The following is a 22,785-nucleotide window of genomic DNA, read 5'->3' as shown; positions in this document are numbered from 1 at the left end:
AAAAATTATGCAGTAGTATATTCACTCGTCTAAACTGCTGTTCATTTTAAATGTAATAATACAAGTTTTATGTATTGAAAAATACTGTATATTACCTTGAAGATTTTGGAGATTTTATTCAACAAATGAACATTTATTACCTCATAAACGCACACAAAGTACCAAAAATGTCAGTACTAATACAGATTTTGACATTAGTACCGTATCGGTTCAAATGTGGTTTATACTGTAGTACTACAGTACTAAGTGTAGTCTTTAAAGTCAATTAGTGGCAAATGAATAGCAGCACTATAAAGAAAAATCCAATAAAACAACTGACAGTACTTTTCATTTTGAAAAATATTTTTTATTCCGCACATTTATTTTTTTTTTTATTGTGGTTTTATCGTCCCTTTCCCACCCTGTCAGTGACGTAACAATTACAAAACTAAAACATCTGATTACATCTTAAGAATCGGTGGTGAGTGAGTGTTCTCGGTCGCCAGGAACGTTATCGAAACAGCACAAAAATTCTAAAAAAAAATTAAAAAAACGACTACATTCATACAAAAAATTCAACTGTTTTTCAAATTCTGCAAGGTTTCAACGAGTCGGTACCGCTGCAACACGTCAGTAGCTGATTTTGAAATGCACGTTCCTCCAGTGTAGACAAAAGTATGAGCATCTTTGGCTCCTTTTATGCAAAAATAAATACACAATGTGCTGAAATATATACAAAAGAATCATCTCTACAGTGTAGAAAGACTGACAACTGCTGGTGAGCACAAGAATACAATTTTTAAAAAATACATTTGTGTCGGCTTTTACTGGCTTGGATACCTGCAACAATCTTAACGACAACGTCCATAAAAAGGATAGAGTGAGATCTCATCAAACTGCAGGTGTACCTAATGAAGCGTCTGGTCATTTAGGACAAATACGTCCCTCAGATGATTCAAGAGTAGCTTTCATTGTCAACCCACGTGGTCATCCACGGCTTCCTCTCAAAAGGATCCAGCTTGACTTTGCCGTCTTCACGTTGAGGGGATTCCTTCCGGATCCGCACGGCGTGGTACTGAGGAACCGTGTCGTCTTGCTTGGAGCGTTTGAAGAATCCACACTGGGCAGAGAGAGGAGGATTTTATCCACACACTTATTACAAAATACATCATTTGTGCAAAAAAAAAAAAAAAAAAGATCATGAAAGGCATGCATTTGATTGACCATTTTTCCAAAAGCCAAGCATGTCAGCTAAAATGTGGAAAGAACTGTGTGTCTTTTTAGACAATCAAAAACAAATTGCAAATAAAATTAGAATAGAGAAATGCTGCTTTTGTTTACAAATGAAAAAAAAATGTTTCATGAAACTTTCTATTTTGGGGTTTTCTAGTTAGCGGATTAGCAAGCTGTGTTAATGGAATTTTATACAAGTTTATTTTAATTTTAATAAAATTAATTTTATTAAATTATTTATTTAAATGTTTAATATTTATTTAATTGTTTAATATTTATTTAATTATAATTTTAATTTATTTAATTTTAATAAAATGTATACAATTTTATTCCTAAAAGCACCACTGTCACCACCAATAGAGCAAAGGTAGAATAAAGTGTTACCAAGAGTGTTACCACTGATCCATTACACTAACCGTACCCTACTAGTTCATGTACCAATGTACAACCCTGCACATTGTAACACTTCTATACAAAATACACTGTTTTTCATTTTTGAACTACGTTGTTTTCAAATGCTGTATCTCGTTGCGACCACTAGATGGCGGTGATGATATGTTTTGTTGCGAATTGAAGTTTTTCCTGCTTATATTAAAGAAGGCTTGACGGATGCCTCAGAGTGTTTATACCTGCAGCAAATATTGTAATATCCTGGAAGAGGACTAACCGGCTGAGTACTCATGTACTCGTATTCCCTCGGTTGAAAATCTACCTGGCTTCAGGAGGGATAATATCATCATGGAATATTACTTATCTTATCCCGGTCCAACAGGCTCCAATTCTGGTAAAAATTCTCTAAACTTAAAGTCCGTTATCTTTCATTGCAATTGATCATTTTTGTCTGTACATATTTTACCCCTTTCAAATAATTCTTTTGTTTGATTGGTGACAAAGACACACATTTCTGCTGTGGTACAAAAGAGAAAAAGTTGCATCAAACAGCGAGCCATAATATGCGTCAGGTTAAACGGCTGCAAAAAAAGCTGCAAGGTGAGTTGATTAGTGGCTTGCACATGCTCAGTAGGCCATTTCCTTTGCTTTCTTTTTTTTTTCTTTTTTTTTTACCGCCACTCAAGAGCATAAAATCAGGCCTCGGCAGAGAGTTTGTCTTTGTCAGATGGCTGAACGTGGATCTCAGCCTTGTGATAGGCCGCATCGTAATCGTCTTTGGATGCTCTCTTGAAGAAACCACACTAGGAGGAGGAGGAGGAGGAGGAGGAGGAGGAGGAGGAGGAGGAGGAGGAGGAGGAGCAACCGTCATCAATCATCAGCATCCAAAGCAAACGTCTGACAGTGCTGTCCAACATCAAAAACTGATGCCACCAGTAAAAGAGTAGCATTCCCATTCCCAAGTACCACAGCATGGCTGTTCTTTACATTGAAAAAACAAATGGAAAAAAGAGCAGTAATTTTACGAGAATAATGACCAAAATTAGCATAAAGTTGACATAATAAAGAATAAAAGTGTCACTGTTGGATTTTGAAAAACGTATCAAAAAACAAAGCTGACATTCTAGGGTACTTGTCGCAGGTAGGGATGTCTGAAAACCGATATGTCGATATTGTCCAACTCTCAATTTCAGCCAATAATCGACATGTTGCAGGGACTCCGAAATCAGGAAAAAAAAAAAAAGATTGTTGAGAAAAAATCCCATATCGCATTTTTATGCTGATATAATTATCAGTACATCCCTAATAGCAGGTAAAAGTTATAGTATGATAATAAAGTCAAAATATGAGAACAACAACATGATATTTAGAGGAAAAAACACAAATGTACAACGAAAATTTTAAAAAGGCGCAGTAATTTTACTAGATTTTTAATTTTCCTTTTGAAGAATAAAGTTATAAATATAAAGTGAAAGAATTGCATAAAATTGAATTATTAAAGACAAAAAAAATTTAAAGTTGTGATATGGAAAACAAAACAGAAAATAAAGTTGACATTTTAGGAAATTTAGGCTGGAGGCAAAAGTGGTAATATTATGATAATAAAGTCCAAATATGAGAATAAAGACATAAAATTAGGAGGAAAACAAGTGAATTAATTTTACTTAAATCATGACTAAATATTAGGAAAATAAAGTCATAATACTGAGACAAAAAATTACTTCAAGTTGAAATATTAAAGAATAAAATGTAACTTTTTTTTAATCACTTGTAATATTATGAAAAACAAAACAAAAAGTACAGGCATTTTTTTAATATAAATATATAGCTTGTTCAATTCTATGTATTATTTCTTCTGTAATGGATGCCTATGGAATCAAACTGGGGGTTGGATGCTGGCCATGTTCTATCCCGCCATACAATGTGTCTGTTATGGACTTTATATATATTTACCCGCCCACCTTCCACTCACCTTCCACAGCAGAAACACCAACAACGCCAAGATCAAGATCCCTGCCAGAACAGCCACCACGATGATCCACCAGGGCACGCCGCCATATTGGGCCACCGCACTCTCTGGGAACACCGTCAGCATCACCTGCAACATCACAGGTACAACAGGGTGCTCATCCGTGCAGTCCAGTCCTTCACGCACCAGGGTTTGGAACACCCGGGCTGTCGACCAGGACATCTGATCCACTTACGTCAGTGTTGGGGGTCGTGAGGATCATATTTGTGGCCTGAGTGTGCAGCACGAGCGAAGCCCTCACGATGATGTCCACAGACGACATGGAGGTGTAATCCTGCGTAAAAAAAACATGTCGTATGTGAGTCCAGGAATTGAATAACAGCAGGAGTAACAATATACATGCTGTGAAAAAAAAACGCAAAAGGTCAACTTTGTCACCTCCAGAAAGGTGGCGTTCCACAGACGAGCTCTGAGTTCCACTGTAGTGCCATCCAAGCCCTGCAGGGGGCACTGCAGCACCACACACTGCAAGTCCTTCCCGCATGTCTGCAGGGAAAGCAAAGACTCTTAGACCAGGGGTCTCAAACTCAATTTACTTGGGGGCCACTGGAGCTAGGGTCTGGGTGAGACTGGGCCGCATCAGGTTTTCCAAAAAAAAAAAAACGTATTTATTAAAAACAAACCATTTTTAAAAACTTTGCTTTGGTTCCAATTTTCTACAAGAAAAGCTCTGATAAAACATTCCACTGTTCTCAAATATCTTACTTTTTATTTTTCTACACAAAATAAGACGAAAAATAAATAAACAAATCAAGAATAAAGAAAATAAATACATAAATAAATATAATAATAATAATAAAAACTTAAGAAACCACATATAGTTGGTGGGTAGACAAATGATTTTTTTCAGATTAAAATGAACAAAGCATTATTAGAGCCCTGTAGACATGACAAAACACGACTATAGTCACATTTATACTCTTTTTATTTACAACATATTGCGCAACTGCAGGGTCTTGAGACACATGCTAACTCGCAAACTAGAGAGCTAGCGACCTAAACGGTAGCCTCCAAGTTATTTTCCTTTAAACTTAAATAGCCAAAAACTTACCACTTCCACACGGATAAGGGGGATAACTATTAACAGTTATTTAACCTTTAACATGAACATTAATCAAACGTAATAATTTTTTCTGGGTACATGATACCATACAGCATCCATAACATCAAACTTTCATATCAAGGCAGGGGCCTCAAACTAGTGTCCTGCGGGCCACATTTGGCCCGCGGGCCGCGTGTTTGAGACCCCTGCTCTTCAACATTGACATGCCTGGCCTGGACCCAATGAACCATATCTCCCAAATAGTAGAATTGGAATTCAAATTGAAGTTTATTCCATATATTTCATAGAAATATGATCATTATGATATTTTAACAATTCAAATGACAAATTATTTTTAGTATTTTGTGACAAATGGTGATGATGTTATTGGCTATGAATGAAGGAACGTCATGGATGTTATTCCACTTCATGGCATTCCAACTCTGCAAATGAACTGTACTGAATTCCATACATCCATCCATCCATTTTCCTCCGCTTATCCGGGTCCGGGTCACGGGGACAGCAGTCTTAGTAGGGAAGCCCAGACTTCCCGGTCCCCGGCCACCACCTCCAGCTCCACCGGGAGGACACCAAGACGTTCCCAGGCCAACTGTGAGACATAGTCCCTCCAGCGTGTCCTAGGTCTGCCCCGGGGCCTTTTCCCGGCTGGGCATGCCCAGAACACCTCACCAGGGAGGCGTCCGGGCCACCTCAACTGACTGTGAGCCCCTCCCGGAATGTCTGAGCTCCTCCCCCTATACAGAATTCCAGATATGGTAATTGTTGCTAAAACTCACCAAAATCCTGTTTTTGTCTGACAACGACCTCGCTGTTTTCTTCTGACCGACTTCCCGCTTTTTCCGGGATGCCAACATCTCCTGGAAAGCACACATGGTTTATAGTAAAACCAGGTTTCTACTCCAAGCCTACCCGGTATGAAATAGTACCTGGATGTGCTTGAGAGGGTTGATCTCAGACTGCGGCGTACAAAGGACATCATGTGACCCCTCCTTAGCGCTCATCTTCACCAAGTATAAAAGCCATTTGCCGTTTTTGGTGGATTTGGGCCACTGGATGTTCAGGGACGACTTGACAGACGTTCCCCACAGGTTGTTCATCTGATCAAAAAGAAATACATAAATACGTCAGCATTGGGGAAACCTAAGAGTCCGTTTGACGCGGGGAGGTTTGTCCAGGGAGGGTCTCTGAGTTATAGATGTGAGGTACATATATGAGGTATAGATATACTATTTCCATGCATCTCAACTAGCTAAAACTGAAACTGATTATTAGTATCAACTTCCCTCGTAATATTATGACTTTACTCCCTACTCTCTTGACATAATTCCCATGATATCATAGCTTCCCCTTACCTAATTTCATAAACATGACTACTTTATTTTGTTTTGTTTCTTTCTTATTATATTACAAGAAAAATTATTATTTTTCCTTTAATATTCAACTCTGTGCTACAAAAAAAAAAACAAAAAAAAAACGGAATTAATATTCCCTTTAATATTGTGAGTAGAAATTTCCAAAAATTATCAGTAGTGTTAATTATCGGCCCAATATCAGCATAAAAAATGTGATATCGGTTGATATCGGTATCAGATTTTTTGAAAAGTGATATTAATTCCATGCTGTCTACAAGACATGTGTTCATTCCACTACAGGAGATATGTCATGTTGCATGTATCGATATCGGCTGGTATCGGTATCAGTATCAGTGATTGGGTTGAAAAACATTGTTTTTTGGCAAAAAAGCCAATATCAAACAAAACCTGATTTTCTGAAGTTATATGATTTTTTATCGTGTTTTTAACTTTTTTCTCAATTTAAAAAAAAAACAGTTTTTTAAAAAAGTATTTCTAACTTATTTCATGTAGATTCTCTTCTGGTAATTCTGACTGTATTCCAATAATATTTTGACTTTATTGTCATTTTTTTCCACTCACTAATTTTCTAAAAAATCTATTAATTTAGTTATGTGGTTGTTTGTCTCTTATAATAATGCAACTTGAAAAAAAACATTTCAATTTCTGATAATATTATTATTATTATTATTATTTTCTTCTTGGAAATTTTCTTCTCATAATTACGACCATATTTGTTATTACATACATTTGTTATTAGAACTATTCACTCTTAAGTCTTTTTTCTTGAATGGTTTAACTTTATGCTACTAAAATGACGATTTGTTTTTGGGGGGGTTCTTGTAAATATTACAATATTATTCTCATAAAATTATAATTTTAAAATAATTTTTCAATGTATTTTGGATTTTTCCTTGTGAGATGATATGACCCCTGGACACCCATGCTTCAGTGTGCGATGATTGCGTAGTCCCCCCCCCCTCCCAGCAACAATGGCCATGATAAACGAGAGCCAACCAATCAGCAGCAGCGTGAGGATTTTTTTGGGAGGGGCCCGTCCAGCCTGAGTGAAATGTACGTACTCTAAAGGTATAATTGACCAAAGCGCCGATGTCTTCTTCCGTCTTCATGGCGCTCTCTCCTCTCACGACGCCTCCGAACGAAACCCGATGAGGATTGGCTTCCCTGATGGAGGCGAGTAGAAAGCAGAGGTCACATTGGTGGCCAAGCTGTGGTCTCCGTGCAATCAGAAATCTACCCAGTAATGGACAACGGCAGCTCGATCATCACTTTGGCTTTGACTCTCACATGGGCCAGACCTTCTTGAACGCTGGTTCTGAAGAGCAAGAAGAGGAAGTTGGTATGACTCACGGATAAATGCGGCGGCGGCGCTGACGCTTACGTTTGGAGCTGCAGGTCGATATCAATCTCCGAGGTGTCCAGAGTCACGGCCACGGTGCTCAGGATGATGTAAAAGGTCACCTTTTGGGAAAAGAAGCGTCTCGAGGCTCAGAGAGATGAAAAGGCGCCATGATGAGAATGTGGTGGAGTACCTGGGAGTCCCGCTTAAACGGGTTGCCGAGCTCGCACTCGGCCTGGGAGCCATTTTGATTGGCGACACAGATGATGTGCTTGTCCATCTATGGAGAAGTGGGAGAAGGGTTAGCTTATGAACTATGAATTCATGATCATTTCTAATGAATAATAATCATTTACTTATAAGACAATTATGAAAATCTAAACAGGGATGTAATGCTATTATTCTGCCCGGCAACAAATATCTCCTGGTTTATTCATTCATTCATTTTCTACCGCTTTTTCCTCACGAGGGTCAAAGGGGTGCTGGAGCCTATCCCAGCTGTCTTCAGGCGAGAGGCGGGGTACACCCTGGACTGGTGGCCAGCCAATCACAGGGCACATATAGACAAACAACCATTCACACTCACATTCATACCTATGGACAATTTGGAGTCGCTAATTAACCTAGCATGTTTTTGGAATGTGGGAGGAAACCGGAGTACCCGGAGAAAACCCACACAACTCCACACAGAGATGGCCCGAGAGTGGAATTGAACCCTGGTATTTCCCTGGTTTCCTGGTTATTTATTTATTTATTTTTATTCATGATCTGCGTAGGGACAGCAATCTCATTATTAATTACAATAATTATTATGATTATAGGGCGGCACGGCGGTCTAGTGGTTAGCGCGCAGACCTCACAGCTAGGAGACCAGGGTTCAATTCCACCCTCGGCCATCTCTGTGTGGAGTTTGCATGTTCTCCCCGTGCATGCGTGGGTTTTCTCCGGGTACTCCGGTTTCCTCCCACATTCCAAAAACATGCTAGGTTAATTAGCCACTCCAAATTGTCCATAGGTATGAATGTGAGTGTGAATGGTTGTTTGTCTATATGTGCCCTGTGATTGGCTGGCCACCAGTCCAGGATGTACCCCGCCTCTCGCCTGAAGACAGCTGGGATAGGCTCCAGCACCGCCGCGACCCTTGTGAGGAAAAGCGGTAGAAAATGAATGAATATATATATAGTATATAGTATATATATATATATATGTATATATATATATACGTATAGTATAATATATATATAGTTTGAGAATCATACCGCGGTGCGATGCGAGCGGACTCCCGAGTAGGACAGCGTGTCAGGAAAGGAGCCCGCCAGCTTGGCCTCGTAGGCGTCGTCGCCGTTGTCGTTGCTGATGCTTAGCCGCAAAGCTAAGTCCTTCTTCTCGTAGCTGAGGTGAAACACGGGCACGTTGTTCCTGCTGTGGACGCACGACAACAACAACCACTAACTTTGGAATAATAACAAATAAATTATGTGAACTGTGTTGGGTGGACTTCATGTAGGTAGACGTTGACAATGACACAAAAACTCCACTACCACTCAGTACCTGTACTATTGGATACTGTATATTTATGTTTCATATGGCATCATAAATATGCATGAAACGTGAGCACTCACACGGGCAATGGTGTGTAAATATCTTGGTTGCTTTGCTTGTACAGAAACTTGTAGTCCATCTTCAAGTTGCTGCGGCAAACGTGATCGCTTCCACAGCCTTCCTTTACGAAATTCACCTAAAACAACAACAACAACAACAACAACGAGGCATATTATACATAAGTTATGTTATATGAAAATAATCACAGCCTTCTTGTTTCACCTGAATGATTCCTTTTGTCGGCTGAGAAGAATCCAAGACGGGCATCAGCAGGGGGAGGCCGTTCTTGGTCTTCTGACGCTTGGTGCCTACTATTTGTGCGGACACCTCGATGGGAATGCTCCGCATCTTGTCCTTGATATTGTCCTGCCAGGATAAAAATGTAGCTCAATAAACTGGAACACGCATTCGCCATTCTGTACCCCAAAAAATTGCTGATTTTTTTGGCCAAAATGTATCTTTTTGGTTTTTATGTCCTTTTGTTCTTCCCTTTGCGAGTATAAACCTTCCCACTCGTCTAAGAAGACATTATGTGAGGATTTAAGAGTGTGAGCGTGGGAAATGTTGTCCATTCATCCACGGGGGCATCAGTGAGGTCATAGGTCACGGCTTTGTGCTGGAACAACTTACCCAAGCCACTAAGTTGGAGGGTAGAATTCTACAAAAAGGTTTACTGAAATGAAGAATTAGGATGAACCGTTCCCATCCAACATGTCACCCAATTTTTAGCATTAAATCAAATGAAATACATTAGATCATGATAATATGTAATCATGATTATTCATTCATTTTCTACCGCTTTTCCTAACGAGGGTCGCGGGGCGTGCTGGAGTCTATCCCAGCTGTCTTTGTGCAAGAGGCGGGGTACACCCTGGACTGGTGGCCAGCCAATCACAGGGCACATATAGACAAACAACCATTCACACTCACATTCATACCTATGGACAATTTGGAGTCGCTAATTAACCTAGCATGTTTTTGGAATGTGGGAGAAAACCCACGCATGCACGGGATGAGAACATGCAAACTCCACACAGAGATGGCCCGAGGGTGGAATTGAACCCTGGTCTCCTAGCTGTGAGGTCTGCGCGCTAACCACTCAACCACCGTGCCACCCGTAATCATGATTATGTATTATAATAAAATATTCACCTTTAACTTGGCTTTTATTTTGATGCACGTTTCCTGTTTCTGCCCCCGCAGGTCCAAAGTCCCGTTAAAGTGATGTTCTGTTTCCGAATGGGACTTGTTCAAGAACACCGCCCTGGACAGCAAGCCTTGTTTCCTGCGATCTCCATCTACGTCCACGGAAAAGCTGATGGCTACACAAAAGGAGGAACGTCATTGCTGGTGAAATGCTAATTTACTTAGCGGTGCCGTACTTCAGATGCTTCTAATGACTTACCCAATTTTGGGTTGTAAGACGTTGGGTTTGCTTTGTAGCTGAAGCATGCGTCTACAGTGAAGCTGAAGACAGAAGGTGCATTCATGATCAGTTCGTATACCAGAGTACATTATGACGTGCTTGGAATATTTACCAAATATTGTTTCCACAGTTTTTTCTTGTCAGGTCAATCTCCCGAGGGGATATTTTCACGTTTCGGTGGATAGTAACGACTGGTCTTGCCCTGAAAGCAAGGATGCTAAATCAGTCATTACAACTTTGATGTTTACTGTATTTACTGTATTTCTTCAATTGGATTCTCATGCTTAAAAAAAAAAAAACGGGAAAACTTTATCAATCTGAACACACAATGAGTACACATTATTAATACAGTTTATCATTCACCAAAATATAATTATATCATATTTAGGGATGTCCGATAATTATTGGTACAGATAATTATTGACACGAAAATCAGCATAAAAATGCGATATCAGTTGATATCGATATCTGATTTTTTTCACGATTATGAAAAACAATATTTAAAAAAAAATTAATTTAATTTTAAAATATACAACACATACTGTATGTGTTCATTCCACCAATACCGCTCTGTCATCTTACACATTTCAGCAAAAAAAGCAAAATATATCAAATATATCGGACATCCCTTTCCCATCATATTACATATAGAATAATTATTGTATCCATACATACACTATGCATACAATTGTAATATTTTATTCCAAATAAAAATAAATCAAACGACAACTGCACAGTATTTTTATAAAAAGCTATGACTATGAATCAAACAGGGTTCCTTTTTTTTAAATCCACAAACGCCTGGTACTCTCTGCAGTTGAGTACAGGTACCAGGCAATAATTTGAAAAAAAGTCTATATCATCCAGCAGGAAATCCAAACCTGAAAATGAGAGCCGAGTCTGACAGCGAGCCCACCGCCAGGTCAGGATAGGAGTTACTGTCCAGGTCCAGGTTCCCCGCCAGAGAATAACCAAAAAGTCCAATATTGTGTTCTTTGCCAGAAAGAATCTGTAACAGAATAGAAGAAAATGAGAAACAGGAGAAATAATCTACTAATTATTAGAGCCCTCTAGCCATGAAGTAACAGCCCTATAGTCACCTTTAGACTCCAGTTACCTAATATAGTAGACATAACAAGAGAAAACAGGACATAACATAGACTCATGTTAGCATTGGAAGAGTTCCTTGTTGTTGTTCCTGATTTACTTCCTGTTTATATTTAACACTTCCTGTGGTGGCTATTGTCTCATAAATATTACTGAACATTACTGACACCTAGTGACCGGTGTCGAATACATAGGGAACGTGAGACAGGTTAGTTTTACTCTACTGATGTTGCAATCACAATGCGTCTTCTGAATGCCTTGTATTTATATTTCACATTTAGCCACATTAGCCACATTAGCCACATTAGCCACATTTAGCCACATTAGCGTTTTCTTAATAAAAGCCACCTGAGCCGGGCTGCTGATGACTCCCCGTGCAGAGCCGTGGTAAACGTAGACCTTTCCTGCGCCGCCGTCATCATAGGGCGCTCCAACGGCAATGTCTGGTGGAGGAAGGGGAGGGGGGGCACTTAAAAAACTGCAAAGTCAGCAAAAAAGAAAACGGAGCAGTTCTAGGACCTTTGTAAGAGTCTTGATTGACATCTCCGATGTTTTCCACCGCCAGGCCAAACATGGAGTCTCTGGTCCCGTTTAAACGGAGAGGAGCCACCCCTCCCCATCGTCCCGCCTGGTTCATGTAGACATAAACAGCACCCCCGATGTCCCCGTCCTTCATGTAGAACTGAGGCGCTCCCACCACGATGTCCTGCCATCTGGACGCCAACGCCAATTTATCAAATGAAATCGTTAATCACTCATGAAATTGTAACCACAACAATTGTGACCCACCCGTCCCCGTTCAAGTCCACCACAGCCACGTCGTAACCGAAAGAGGACGCCAACCCGGGGCCGTGCAGCGTGTGCTCCACCGCCAGCCGAGCCGAGGCGGCGTTCTCCTTTCTCAGCAGCAGAACGGCTCCGCTGTGATTGGCTCGCGGTGCTCCGGCCACCACTGTTAGGCCACGCCTCCTGGTGATGCTGTGGCCCGAGTCCAGGGAGAATCCTAAATGTCAAACAGATCATTATGATGATGGCTGTTTTAATTAATTAGTTAAAGGTCCAATTGATTGATTTCTATCAATATTTGTTATTGATCCAGGCGTCTCACCCAGGTAGCTGTTAGCAGGCACGGGTACAAGCTCCGGGTTCAAGACGTGCTCATCGCCAACTTCATACGGGCCGTCGTCATACACGCCCATCTCCAACAGGGTGTCGTTTTTCTGCTCCACTCGCACGATGCCTGAGTGTAGAGTCACCGATCAGTCACTTCCTTCCGTTTCAGCTTTCACGTCTTCACACCTTTCCAGTTGTACGCCCCAGGAGCCCCAAACACCAAGTAATGGTAGTCCCTGGTGAAGGTGGCCGCCAGGCCCTGCTGACACGACCCGAACATCTCGTGGCCTCTGGCGCGACCCTCGCAGAAGTTCCAGTTGCCGCCGTCCTCGTCGGACGACTCGTCGATGGTCAGGTCCTGACTCAGCACGTAGCAGCGCCCCGTGATGTCACGGGCCTCCTGGGGCGTGTTCACAAACATGCGCCTCTGGTAGCGGTGAGCGCACGTCTGCAGCCACACAACGCGGGTCACAAGGTTAGCTCAGTTGGTTAACGTGTGGGGTGCTGATAATGACAAGGTTGTGGGTTCGATCCCTGTATAGGCTACACTTTTTATGGCCGGTTAGAGTGTGGTGCTAATAACGCCAAGGTCGCGGGTTCGATCCCCATACGGGCCATACCTTTTATGGCCGGTTAGAGCGTGGTGCTAATAACGCCAAGGTCGCAGGTTCGATCCCCGTTCGGGCCACACCTTCCATGGCGGGTTAGCTCAGTTGGTTAGAGGGTGGTGCTAATAACGCCAAGGTCGCGGGTTCAATCCCCGTTCGGGCCACACCTTTCATGGCCGGTTAGCTCAGTTGGTTAGAGCGTGGTGCTAATAACGCCAAGGTCGCGGGTTCGATCCCCGTACGGGCCATTCCTTTTATGGCCGGTTAGAACGTGGTGCTAATAACGCCATGGTCGCGGGTTCGATCCCCGTTCGGGCCACACCGTTCATGGCCGGTTAGCTCAGTTGGTTAGAGCGTGGTGCTAATGACGCCAAGGTCGCGGGTTCGATCCCCATACGGGCCATACCTTTTATGGCCGGTTAGAACGTGGTGCTAATAACGCCAAGGTCGCGGGTTAGATCCCCGTTCGGGCCACACCTTCCATGGCCGGTTAGCTCAGTTGGTTAGAGCGTGGTGCTAATAACGCCAAGGTCGCGGGTTAGATCCCCGTTCGGGCCACACCTTTCATGGCCGGTTAGCTCAGTTGGTTAGAGCGTGGTGCTAATGACGCCAAGGTCGCGGGTTCGATCCCCGTTCGGGCCACACCTTCCATGGCGGTTTAGCTCAGTTGGTTAGAGCGTGGTGCTAATGACGCCAAGGTCGCGGGTTCGATCCCCGTTCAGGCCACACCTTTCATGGCCGGTTCCCTCAGTTGGTTAGAGCGTGGTGCTAATAACGCCAAGGTCGCGGGTTTGATCCCCGTACGGGCCATACCTTTTATGGCCGGTTAGAGCGTGGTGCTAATGACGCCAAGGTCGCGGGTTCGATCCCCGTACGGGCCGCACGTTTTATGGCCAGTTAGAGCGTGGTGCTAATAACGCCAAGGTCGCGGGTTCGATCCCCGTTCGGGCCACACCTTTCATGGCCGGTTAGCTCAGAGCGTGGTGCGAATAACGCCAAGGTCGCGGGTTTGATCCCCGTACGGGCGACACCTTTTATGGCCGGTTAGCTCAGTTGGTTAGAGCGTGGTGCTAATAACGCCAAGGTCGCGGGTTCGATCCCCGTACGGGCCACACCTTTTATGGCCGGTTAGCTCAATTGGTCGCGGGTTCGATCCCCGTACGGACCACACCTTTTACAAATTCCCCCACTGAGGGACGAATAAAGGCATATCTTAATCTTAATACTACACGTCATACGTCAGTCTTGACTTACCACAATCTTCCCCCCGGGTCCCTGACTCTGGACCGTCACCCCCATCCACTGGTTCTCTTTGTTCTCAACTCGGATGTCCTCTTTCAAAGTGAACGAGGAAACAAAACAAAAGCATGAACAGGAACGCCCTCAGCTGCGATGCCCAAGTTTGAACAAACTGGATGAATATTGTACATTCTCACCTTCGCTGTCAAATAAAATGCGCTGGCAATCTGGGGAGTGGCTGATGTCGCATTTATAAAGGCCTCCGGTGATGTTGGCCGTCTGTTTGCCTAAAGCCCTGGCTCTGGGGGCACCGATCAACAACCTGACAAAAAGAAAAATAGAAGAAAAACGTTTCTTTCATTGTTGTTTGACAAATGGGGAGCTGTGAAGCACACAGTAAAAGTATATTCAAGAGTCAAATTGTATGTGGAGTATGATACATTTGTACTTGCTTTCAGGCAGGTTTGCAGTAACACTGAAAGTACCCCCCCCCCCCGCCACTACCTCAGAAGCACTGTGTTAATTGGCCACTCCAAATTGTCCATAGGTATGAATGTGAGTGTGAATGGTTGTTTGTCTATATGTGCCCTGTGATTGGCTGGCCACCAGTCCAGTGTGTACCCCGCCTCAGCTGGGATAGGCTCCAGTAAGCGACATGGAAGAGATGGATAATACAGCTCACTGTTTTTCTCTGATCTACCTGTCTTTGTAATAATTATAATATTATAATAATTATAATAATAATAATTTATAATGTTATAATAACAACATACATATAAATTATGCATGTATGTTTTTATTAGTTAGCATTGTAGGACACAAAAACAACAAATATGGAAAATATAAAATAATGAAGTCAGTTATTATTTATTATTTATTATTTATTATTTATTATTTATTATTTATTATTTATTATTTATTATTTATTATTTATTATTTATTATTTATTATTTATTATTTATTATTTATTATTTATTATTTATTATTTATTATTTATTATTTATTATTTATTACTTAATTTCACTGCTGTGTTATTGTGCAATGACAATAAAGAAAGTCTATGTCTATGTCATATGTCATTTTACCAAATAATATTGTAATATGATGAGGGGGAAAAAAACAGCGTTTTAGTAGCATGAAGTTGAAATATTAAAGAAAATTGTAATTTATGAGTAACATTCAAAACAATTAATTAAATAGTAATTTTTGGAAAATTAGGTTACAAAAGACGTTTTAATGTTACAAGAATAAAGTCAAAATATTATTGGAATAAAGTCACAATTACGAGAAGAAACGTACGCAAATGAAAAGGTAGAAATGAAAAGACATCACACCATCAAACCAGCTGAACTTAGGCTGCATTCAAGACTGCCTGGAAATCAGCAACCTGCCACTCTGAGTTTACAAGGTTTGACCTCCATGCCATGTGACGTAAACCAAAAACATGGCTGATTAGCGGCTATTGTTTTGTCTGAAAGCATCATCTTACTGTCAGCAGTCAACAAAGCTAACATTTTTAGCTCCTCAATTATAGCAGTGAGCACAGGAGATCTTTTTTGTCCTGTCCAGCCATGTATGAATGTAACATAGTATGCATGTCTGAAATCAATTAAGAAGAAGACTACCAAAGAAATATTTATACGCCTGATCCTAAAGATGTCGTCACGTTTTTTTGGGCTAAAGAGTTGATTACGCAACTGCACAATAAAAGTGCACATGTTCGGTGCAGTTTTAAGGTTTTGTCGTCTGTTTTCTGTTGTTGTTGTTTTGCTTGGTTGTATTGAAATTCACCCCACTACCTCGACATACTTCAGGGTTATGATGTTATTATTATTATTATCATAATAGCCCATTATTATGATACTAAAAATTGGCTATTTCACCAATTTCACAAAACTGAGCAAGCTGTTTGTTCTTGAAATATCTCTTAAACTTTTTATCATATCTACACAAATTAGTTTAAAAAAAAAAGTAAAATTTCAAAACAGCCGCCCATTCTTTTTTTATGATTTTTCATGATTTTTCTCGTATCGTCCTAACACAACGACATAAGGAAGCTGCAACTGCTTGATGCGACCGCAGCCCATCACTGCAGGGATTTCCTTCATGTGCAGAAAGGAAATCCTCTGCATTGCAGGCTCTTTAGGTGAACTATCTATCTATCTACCCATGTTCTTCAGCAGCCTTGCGGGGCTTCATTTGCTCAACAAGGACACCTGGGGAGGTCTGACGCCAGACAAAGTGCAAAGCCTCTAACAAAGAGCAGTCAGATGCAAATACAAACTGGAGTTTTCTTTCAAAGTTGACGTTTCAGCACTTGGGCTATGAATACGTGGAAGCCATGGTGGGGACAAGAACATGATATATTATCACTGACACTGACTAGCTGACTGACTCGCTAGCATCCTAGACGGCGGGAAGCACATTAGTGCAACAATTGTAAAGAAAGTTAACAGCAGAGCTCCTGGGAGGAGTTGTAGAATTTAGCAGGTAACTGAAGGTTAACATTGACATTTACATGCAACACAGACATCTGCTGGACATGTGAGACAGCCTTTTGCTCTCCTACAGGAATGCGTGGCTCCACATTTGGTGTCATTTGTGTCCCTGCAGCAGAAAAAAGCAACACTATTTTTGGTGCCGTACTCGTTTAAAATTGAAGCAAAAGTATAATAGAATTCCTGATGAAGTAATAAATTGAATATTTACATAGTTAGAGCAAATAAAACCTTATTACAACCTTCTAAATATGGTTTTTAACATTATTAGAGCCCTCTAGACATGAAATAACACCCCACCAGTCACCTTTACACTCTTATTATCCAATAAAGTAGACAAAATAAGACAAATGCCTGAGCGGTGAGTGAGCGGTGAACAGGAAGTGATGTCAGTGGTTCAGCTTGGCGTGGATTACAGACGCAACAGTAGCCCGTGTTAAGGATTACACAACTCCCTAATTTCCGTTAGAACCTAGAAAACCTGTTTATGACCTTCTAAATACACTTTAAACATTATTAGAGCCCTGTAGACATGAAATAACATCCCTATAGTTATACTCCAATTACCCAATATAAAAATAAGACTTGTGTGCTGTTGTAAACGTGTTCCTGTGCTAGGGAAGCTGAGTGGTAGCCGGACAGGAAGTGATGTCGGAATAGCATTACCGACCTCTGGCGAGCAGTATAGGATGCCACATGTCATTACCATGTCTTTGAATGCATCTTCTGGATGCCTTACATTTGTATTTGACTTCATTTAGCCATTTTAAGGCTTGAAAATGCTTCATTCAGGCAAAAAATATAAAAATTTGCTGAAATACGCATTCATTCATTCATTCATTTTCTACCGCTTTTTCCTCACGAGGGTCGCGGGGGGTGCTGGAGCCTATCCCAGCTGTCTTCGGGCGAGAGGCGGGGTGCACCCCGGACTGGTGGCCAGCCAATCACAGGGCACATATAGACAAACAACCATTCACACTCACATTCATGTCTGTCACTGAAGCGTAAGTGCGAACACACAGCGGCTCCAAACAATGATGTCACTGGGCTTTGTTAGCAGATGTGCAAAGCGCTGCCACAGCTGTTCCCTCAGTGGGTGCAGCTGTTCTCGCTGATTCACAAACACACCACGACACAATCATGCACACACTCACCTACCGCCGCGCCACTTAACGTCGCAGCATCAACTCTACTCCGAGTCTTCTTTTTTTTTAAAGCAAAGTAGCCAAACTATCAATGAGCGAGCATGGAATGCGTTAACTACTGATTGGCTGGTGTGTTTCATCTATCAGGTTACACGTGGACAGATGGCCCGTATGTCCTGTCTATTAGTCGTCCTTTTCTCTGGTTACACTCACCCAAAACATCTTACGACAAGACATTTATTTTACACTTTCAGCCTTTTTAGCCAAACTTTGATACTAAATGCTAATGTGTAAAAACTTTGTTAGCGAGAGCTACCGTGTGAAATGATGCAAAGGCCACTCTGATATTGAACAGTTGCGTTATTGAATGTAGCACTAAACAACCCATTCTCTACCTAAACACAGTGTGTCAATGGAAGCTAGCAGGCGTTAGCTTAGTTTAGTACACTAGAAAAGTTGTATGTGCGGGATTCGGGCTGGGTGAGTATACTTCCACTATGTTTTACGGTTTTTAAACGTTTTACAATGCCCGATAATGAGTTCTAAGTGGAAAAAATACAAGAAAGCATGTTTATTTTTTAAGGTAGCCTAGCTTAGCCGTAAACAGAGACACAAACTTTTGCGACTGTCCTTCAAAAATGCCCATGTCTGTGTAAACAAAATAAGCGTGTCATAAAAAAAAGATCTTACATATGTAGTTAGAATCTGTGAATACATCACCACTATCAACACAAACACAGTATTGAGCGGAGGGAACCAGCTGGCGTGGCCCAGCAAGGTGCGCTGTACTCGGGCGCACGCTCGCTGTGATGCCGCAGAGGTCTGTAGCTAACCTTTTGCACTTTTTATGTGCTCGATGGGGTTCAAATATCTTCCTCAGAAAGTGAATGTTTGTTTACAAGTGAGCTATTAGCGCCACAGGCCGGAGAAAAAGGAACGCTTGATTTGCTCACCTGTACATTACAGCAATCTGGCCTCATCCGAGCGTTTTTTAGTATGCTTTATTATGCTATTATTTCCCACTCTTCTGACCTATAAATTAAGTTATAATGTTGTATTTTCATGGTAAACAATGTCAATGTTTCAGATAATGAGGTTTGCACATTTTTTAAGTGAGCTGTGAAAAACGTTTGAGATGGCTCAAAACACTCGGTTTCAGAGGGCGTTGTAAAAGTGCCCCCTTTGTGATGTCACAGATGGGCAGGCTTCCTTATATGGGCGTGTGCTGTAGGTAAACTTCTCTGTTTACGGTATTAGCAATGTCTCCCAGGAAGTGTTTCTTCGGGTGTTGGGGAAAGCTACATTTGTTTACAATTCCTAACGAGGCAAACATCAGAGACAAGTGGTTGGAGTTTCTGATTCCCTACCAGCAAAAGAAAATATTTTAATCAGTCAACGACATTTCACACTGGAATGCATTGTTTTGTTTCTTTTGGCTTTTTGTCCTGATTGCGGGGTCGTTACAGCGGATCTTTTTGATCCGGATACTGATTTTTGGCTTGAGCCGTTTATATTCCGGATGCTCTTCCTGATGAATACCAATGGCGCTTGCTCCGCTTTCACTTTCATAATTCCACCATATCAGCCCTCATTGTGCACCCCTAATTTTAAACATTTAAAAGAGAAATACAAGTATTTAAAACATCACAGTATCTTTATAATATTGTTCAAATTGTTGTAATTTTTTTAAAATAATTTTAACGCTAAATATGCTTCTTTATTGAAGAAAGGGCTCCATAAGAAGTAACCATGCTCCCTTGAGGCTGAGTAGCCTGGGGATGACATCAGAGGCATCTGATTAGCAGGGAAACATTGTAGTTATATAAGATGACCATCATTCATTGTAGAATAACAAGTGGGAGCGTTTGATTTTCTCAACCTTCACAGGAATCCAAACACTGGCTAAAGGTTATTTGCTAATTGCTACAGTTGGTCGCCACGCTTGCGTATGGTTTTGTCAGCAAACTAAACACAAGATGATTCTGTTGCTGCGAGGAAAAGTGGCGAGCGGACATCCGCTCTTTCTGCCTCTGCCGTGATGTCGTCTCCGTGCTCATGTGACTCACAGCTAATTAGCCTGACAAGTCAAGTGAGAGCCGAGCACAGAGAGAGCTAATCAACTTCCTTCCAGCTGTGAAGCACCACGCTGACATCACGGAAGAAAAAGTGAAAAGTTCATCAGCCATTGTGAGCGGTCTCGTTTCATACTTTTTTCTGACCCGCAAATAATCCTGTTGTTGTTACACAAGTTTTGGTGGACAATACTTCATGTGAATACTGGGGTTGCAAATTCACAGATTTTGGCTCAAAAAGTACTTTTTCAACACACCTCCTTCTCCATAAGTGGCAATCATTCGTCATTTGCTGAACACAATTTTTACATGTTCATGTCTGTCATGTTTTTTTTTCCCCCAAGTGTTGAGATGATGCACTTTGGCGGTCCTTGAACGCACCCTTGTGCTGTAGGACACAAAAAGACAACTCTTCCTTATTTCTTCTTTATTTTGATTTTTTAAATTAAATCAGCCTTGGGAAACAGCAAGTAAGTCAAGGGTGTCCAAAGTGTGGCCCGGGGGCCATTTGCGGTCCGTGGCAGTTTTTTTAATTGATCCGCGTTGCTTGTAAAAACACACGATTTTTCACACAAATGAAAAAATCAGCAATAATTCTCCAAAATATCTTTTAAAAAGTCACAATTTTACATGAATAACTTTGTAAAGCTATGAGAGATAAGAAAATAAGTCCTAATATGACAACAAACATAGCCAGGAATAAAGTTGCAGGAAAAGTTCTAATGTTGCAAAAAATAAAGTCATAATTACATGAAGAGAATTGAAATACTAGCAAAATAAAAAAAAACACGACAGAAATGAAACCAACACCTGTACGAAAATGAAGACAAAAAAGAAAAAATGTACTTTATGAGAAGAAACTTGTACTATTATGAGGAAAAATTATGTCATTTTAGTAGCATGGTTGACATTTTTGAAATATTTTTTAAAGTAATAAAGTGAGAACAAAATCAAAGTTTGGGGAAATTAGGAAAAAAAGGGAAAAAAGTTATACAATTCTGTGAATAATGTCAAAATATTATGAGAAGATCATTTAAGAAGAAAATTTAAATATTTTGGTGGAAAAAACAACAAAAATATACTAATTTGCTTTTTCATCTATAGAGTTGAGATCATCCTACGCCCTCATATGGCCTTTGGTGGGACACCCCTGACGTAAGTAAATGGTGACACATACTGTTAAGTGACATGAGTAGAAGACACCGCCATCACATGGTTCTACAGCCTGTGGTGGAAGTTGAAATGACCAAATGTGCTTCAGTCAATGAGACGATGCAAGAAGCCTGCTCTTCTGGCACAAAGCACCACAGTCAAAACAGCACGGAGATAACATTCCACAGCTTCTAATCTCTGTCAAATCTCTGGTTATCAGTGCTTCTCATCCTCGCTCTGCTGCTGCAAGGGTCAGCATGCATGCAGCCTCATGCCAGCTGCAGGCTTGGACATGCCACCTTCAGCAGGAACCATCAAGGTTCTGCTGAAGGAAGATGACGAGGTGATCACAACTTCCCCTCCTCATTGAGGCTTTATTTCATCCACCTGAACAACCTTTTCTGCACCCTCAGGCCTGGCTGGAGGAAACATTGAACCATTTACAACTTATACACATAGTTAGTACTTAAAACAACAAAACTACATATGTACCATATAGGAAAGCCACCCAGTTTGACCTTACAACACATTTGCATGACACTTCACCATTGTTGGCTCACTTTTCACATGCAACACATCCCAGTGGCACACAGATACACAATAGGAAGTGCTTCAGACAACAAGAACAACTTTTAAAGCATCCATTGCCGCCAACTGAAAGCATCAAGTGCACATCATGTTACGCTTATGAAAGGCAGTGAATGATGAAGAAGACTCACATTCGTTTGTCCGGGTTCAGCTGCCGGTGCATGGCAAGAGAGAAGCCAAAAAGACTCCCGGGCTGTCCGTCCTTCCTGATCACATGGCTGGTGTCCAGGTTAAAGCCCAGCAATAAAGGTGAGTTGAAAAGGTAGCAAAGTCCCACACAAAGTGCACCGGAGAATCTCCCCTGCAGCAGCATCCTGGTGTCTGGTCTTGTGGTAGAAGATAGGAGAAGAAGCCGAGTGGCTCCTGTGCTCTCAGCTCCGCCGACACTGAGGCGCTGCGGTGTGGACGACTAGAGGGCACAGCCTTTCTCACCTCCGGGATGTCAGCTCCTGCTCAACAGTGACCCCTACGGTCATGGAAGGTATGACGACCTGCAGCATGAGCAGATGCAAAGAGCTGTACACTATGGAGCTATAAATTATGGCCAAATCTCTAAATTATTACATTTTGAAAATGCACATTGAACATTTTCGTTCAAAGTAAAACAATGTGCACAACAATGTTTTCAGGTCAAATATTTTTTCAAACACAGGACTCAAACCCGCAGCCCGTGGGCCATTTGCAGGCCGCCGAATTGCATTTTGAGGCCAATCAATGAATAGCAGGCAACACTGAACTAACAGTGGATGGTGGGGGGGGGGTATAATAATATAATATAATAATAATAACCAAAGGGCGGCACGTTCGAGTGGTTAGCGTGCAGACCTCA

General features: G+C 41.4%; 1 protein-coding gene and 4 non-coding genes across 6 annotated transcripts; 4 read left to right on the top strand and 1 right to left on the bottom strand.

The window, feature by feature from the left end:
- Window positions 1-330: 330 nt before the first annotated feature.
- itga6a (integrin, alpha 6a) lies at window positions 331-22,386 on the bottom strand. 2 transcript variants are annotated; one of them, XM_078795143.1, is made up of 26 exons: window positions 22,088-22,386; window positions 14,699-14,823; window positions 14,517-14,596; window positions 12,841-13,102; window positions 12,650-12,781; window positions 12,331-12,544; window positions 12,061-12,254; window positions 11,890-11,984; window positions 11,316-11,443; window positions 10,547-10,636; window positions 10,414-10,475; window positions 10,161-10,330; window positions 9,231-9,374; window positions 9,029-9,144; window positions 8,666-8,828; window positions 7,600-7,686; window positions 7,449-7,528; window positions 7,305-7,382; window positions 7,129-7,231; window positions 5,621-5,791; window positions 5,471-5,551; window positions 4,010-4,117; window positions 3,807-3,905; window positions 3,575-3,700; window positions 2,278-2,405; window positions 952-1,099 (listed from the first exon to the last, which is right to left on the bottom strand). In XM_078795143.1, the coding sequence occupies exons 1-25, from the start codon at window positions 22,267-22,269 to the stop codon at window positions 2,298-2,300; spliced, it is 3,198 nt and encodes a 1,065-aa protein (XP_078651269.1). In that variant the 5' UTR covers window positions 22,270-22,386; the 3' UTR covers window positions 952-1,099; window positions 2,278-2,297. The 2 variants fall into 2 exon arrangements, with proteins under 2 accessions (XP_078651268.1, XP_078651269.1); XM_078795142.1 differs by lacking the exon at window positions 2,278-2,405 and having other exon boundaries at window positions 331-1,099.
- Window positions 13,437-13,510, top strand: trnai-aau (transfer RNA isoleucine (anticodon AAU)). Its single transcript has one exon. It is a non-coding gene; the product is annotated as a tRNA-Ile (tRNA).
- trnai-aau (transfer RNA isoleucine (anticodon AAU)) lies at window positions 13,592-13,665 on the top strand. The gene has a single exon. It is a non-coding gene; the product is annotated as a tRNA-Ile (tRNA).
- Window positions 13,831-13,904, top strand: trnai-aau (transfer RNA isoleucine (anticodon AAU)). Its single transcript has one exon. It is a non-coding gene; the product is annotated as a tRNA-Ile (tRNA).
- On the top strand, window positions 14,301-14,374 carry trnai-aau (transfer RNA isoleucine (anticodon AAU)). The gene has a single exon. It is a non-coding gene; the product is annotated as a tRNA-Ile (tRNA).
- Window positions 22,387-22,785: the final 399 nt, after the last annotated feature.

The sequence above is a fragment of the Doryrhamphus excisus genome, linkage group LG12 (genome assembly GCF_037039965.1).
Source record: "Doryrhamphus excisus strain RoL-2023G ecotype Guam linkage group LG12, RoL_Dexc_Guam_v1.1, whole genome shotgun sequence".
Taxonomy (NCBI): domain Eukaryota; kingdom Metazoa; phylum Chordata; class Actinopteri; order Syngnathiformes; family Syngnathidae; genus Doryrhamphus; species Doryrhamphus excisus.
This window is presented reverse-complemented; position numbering and strand designations above follow the sequence as displayed.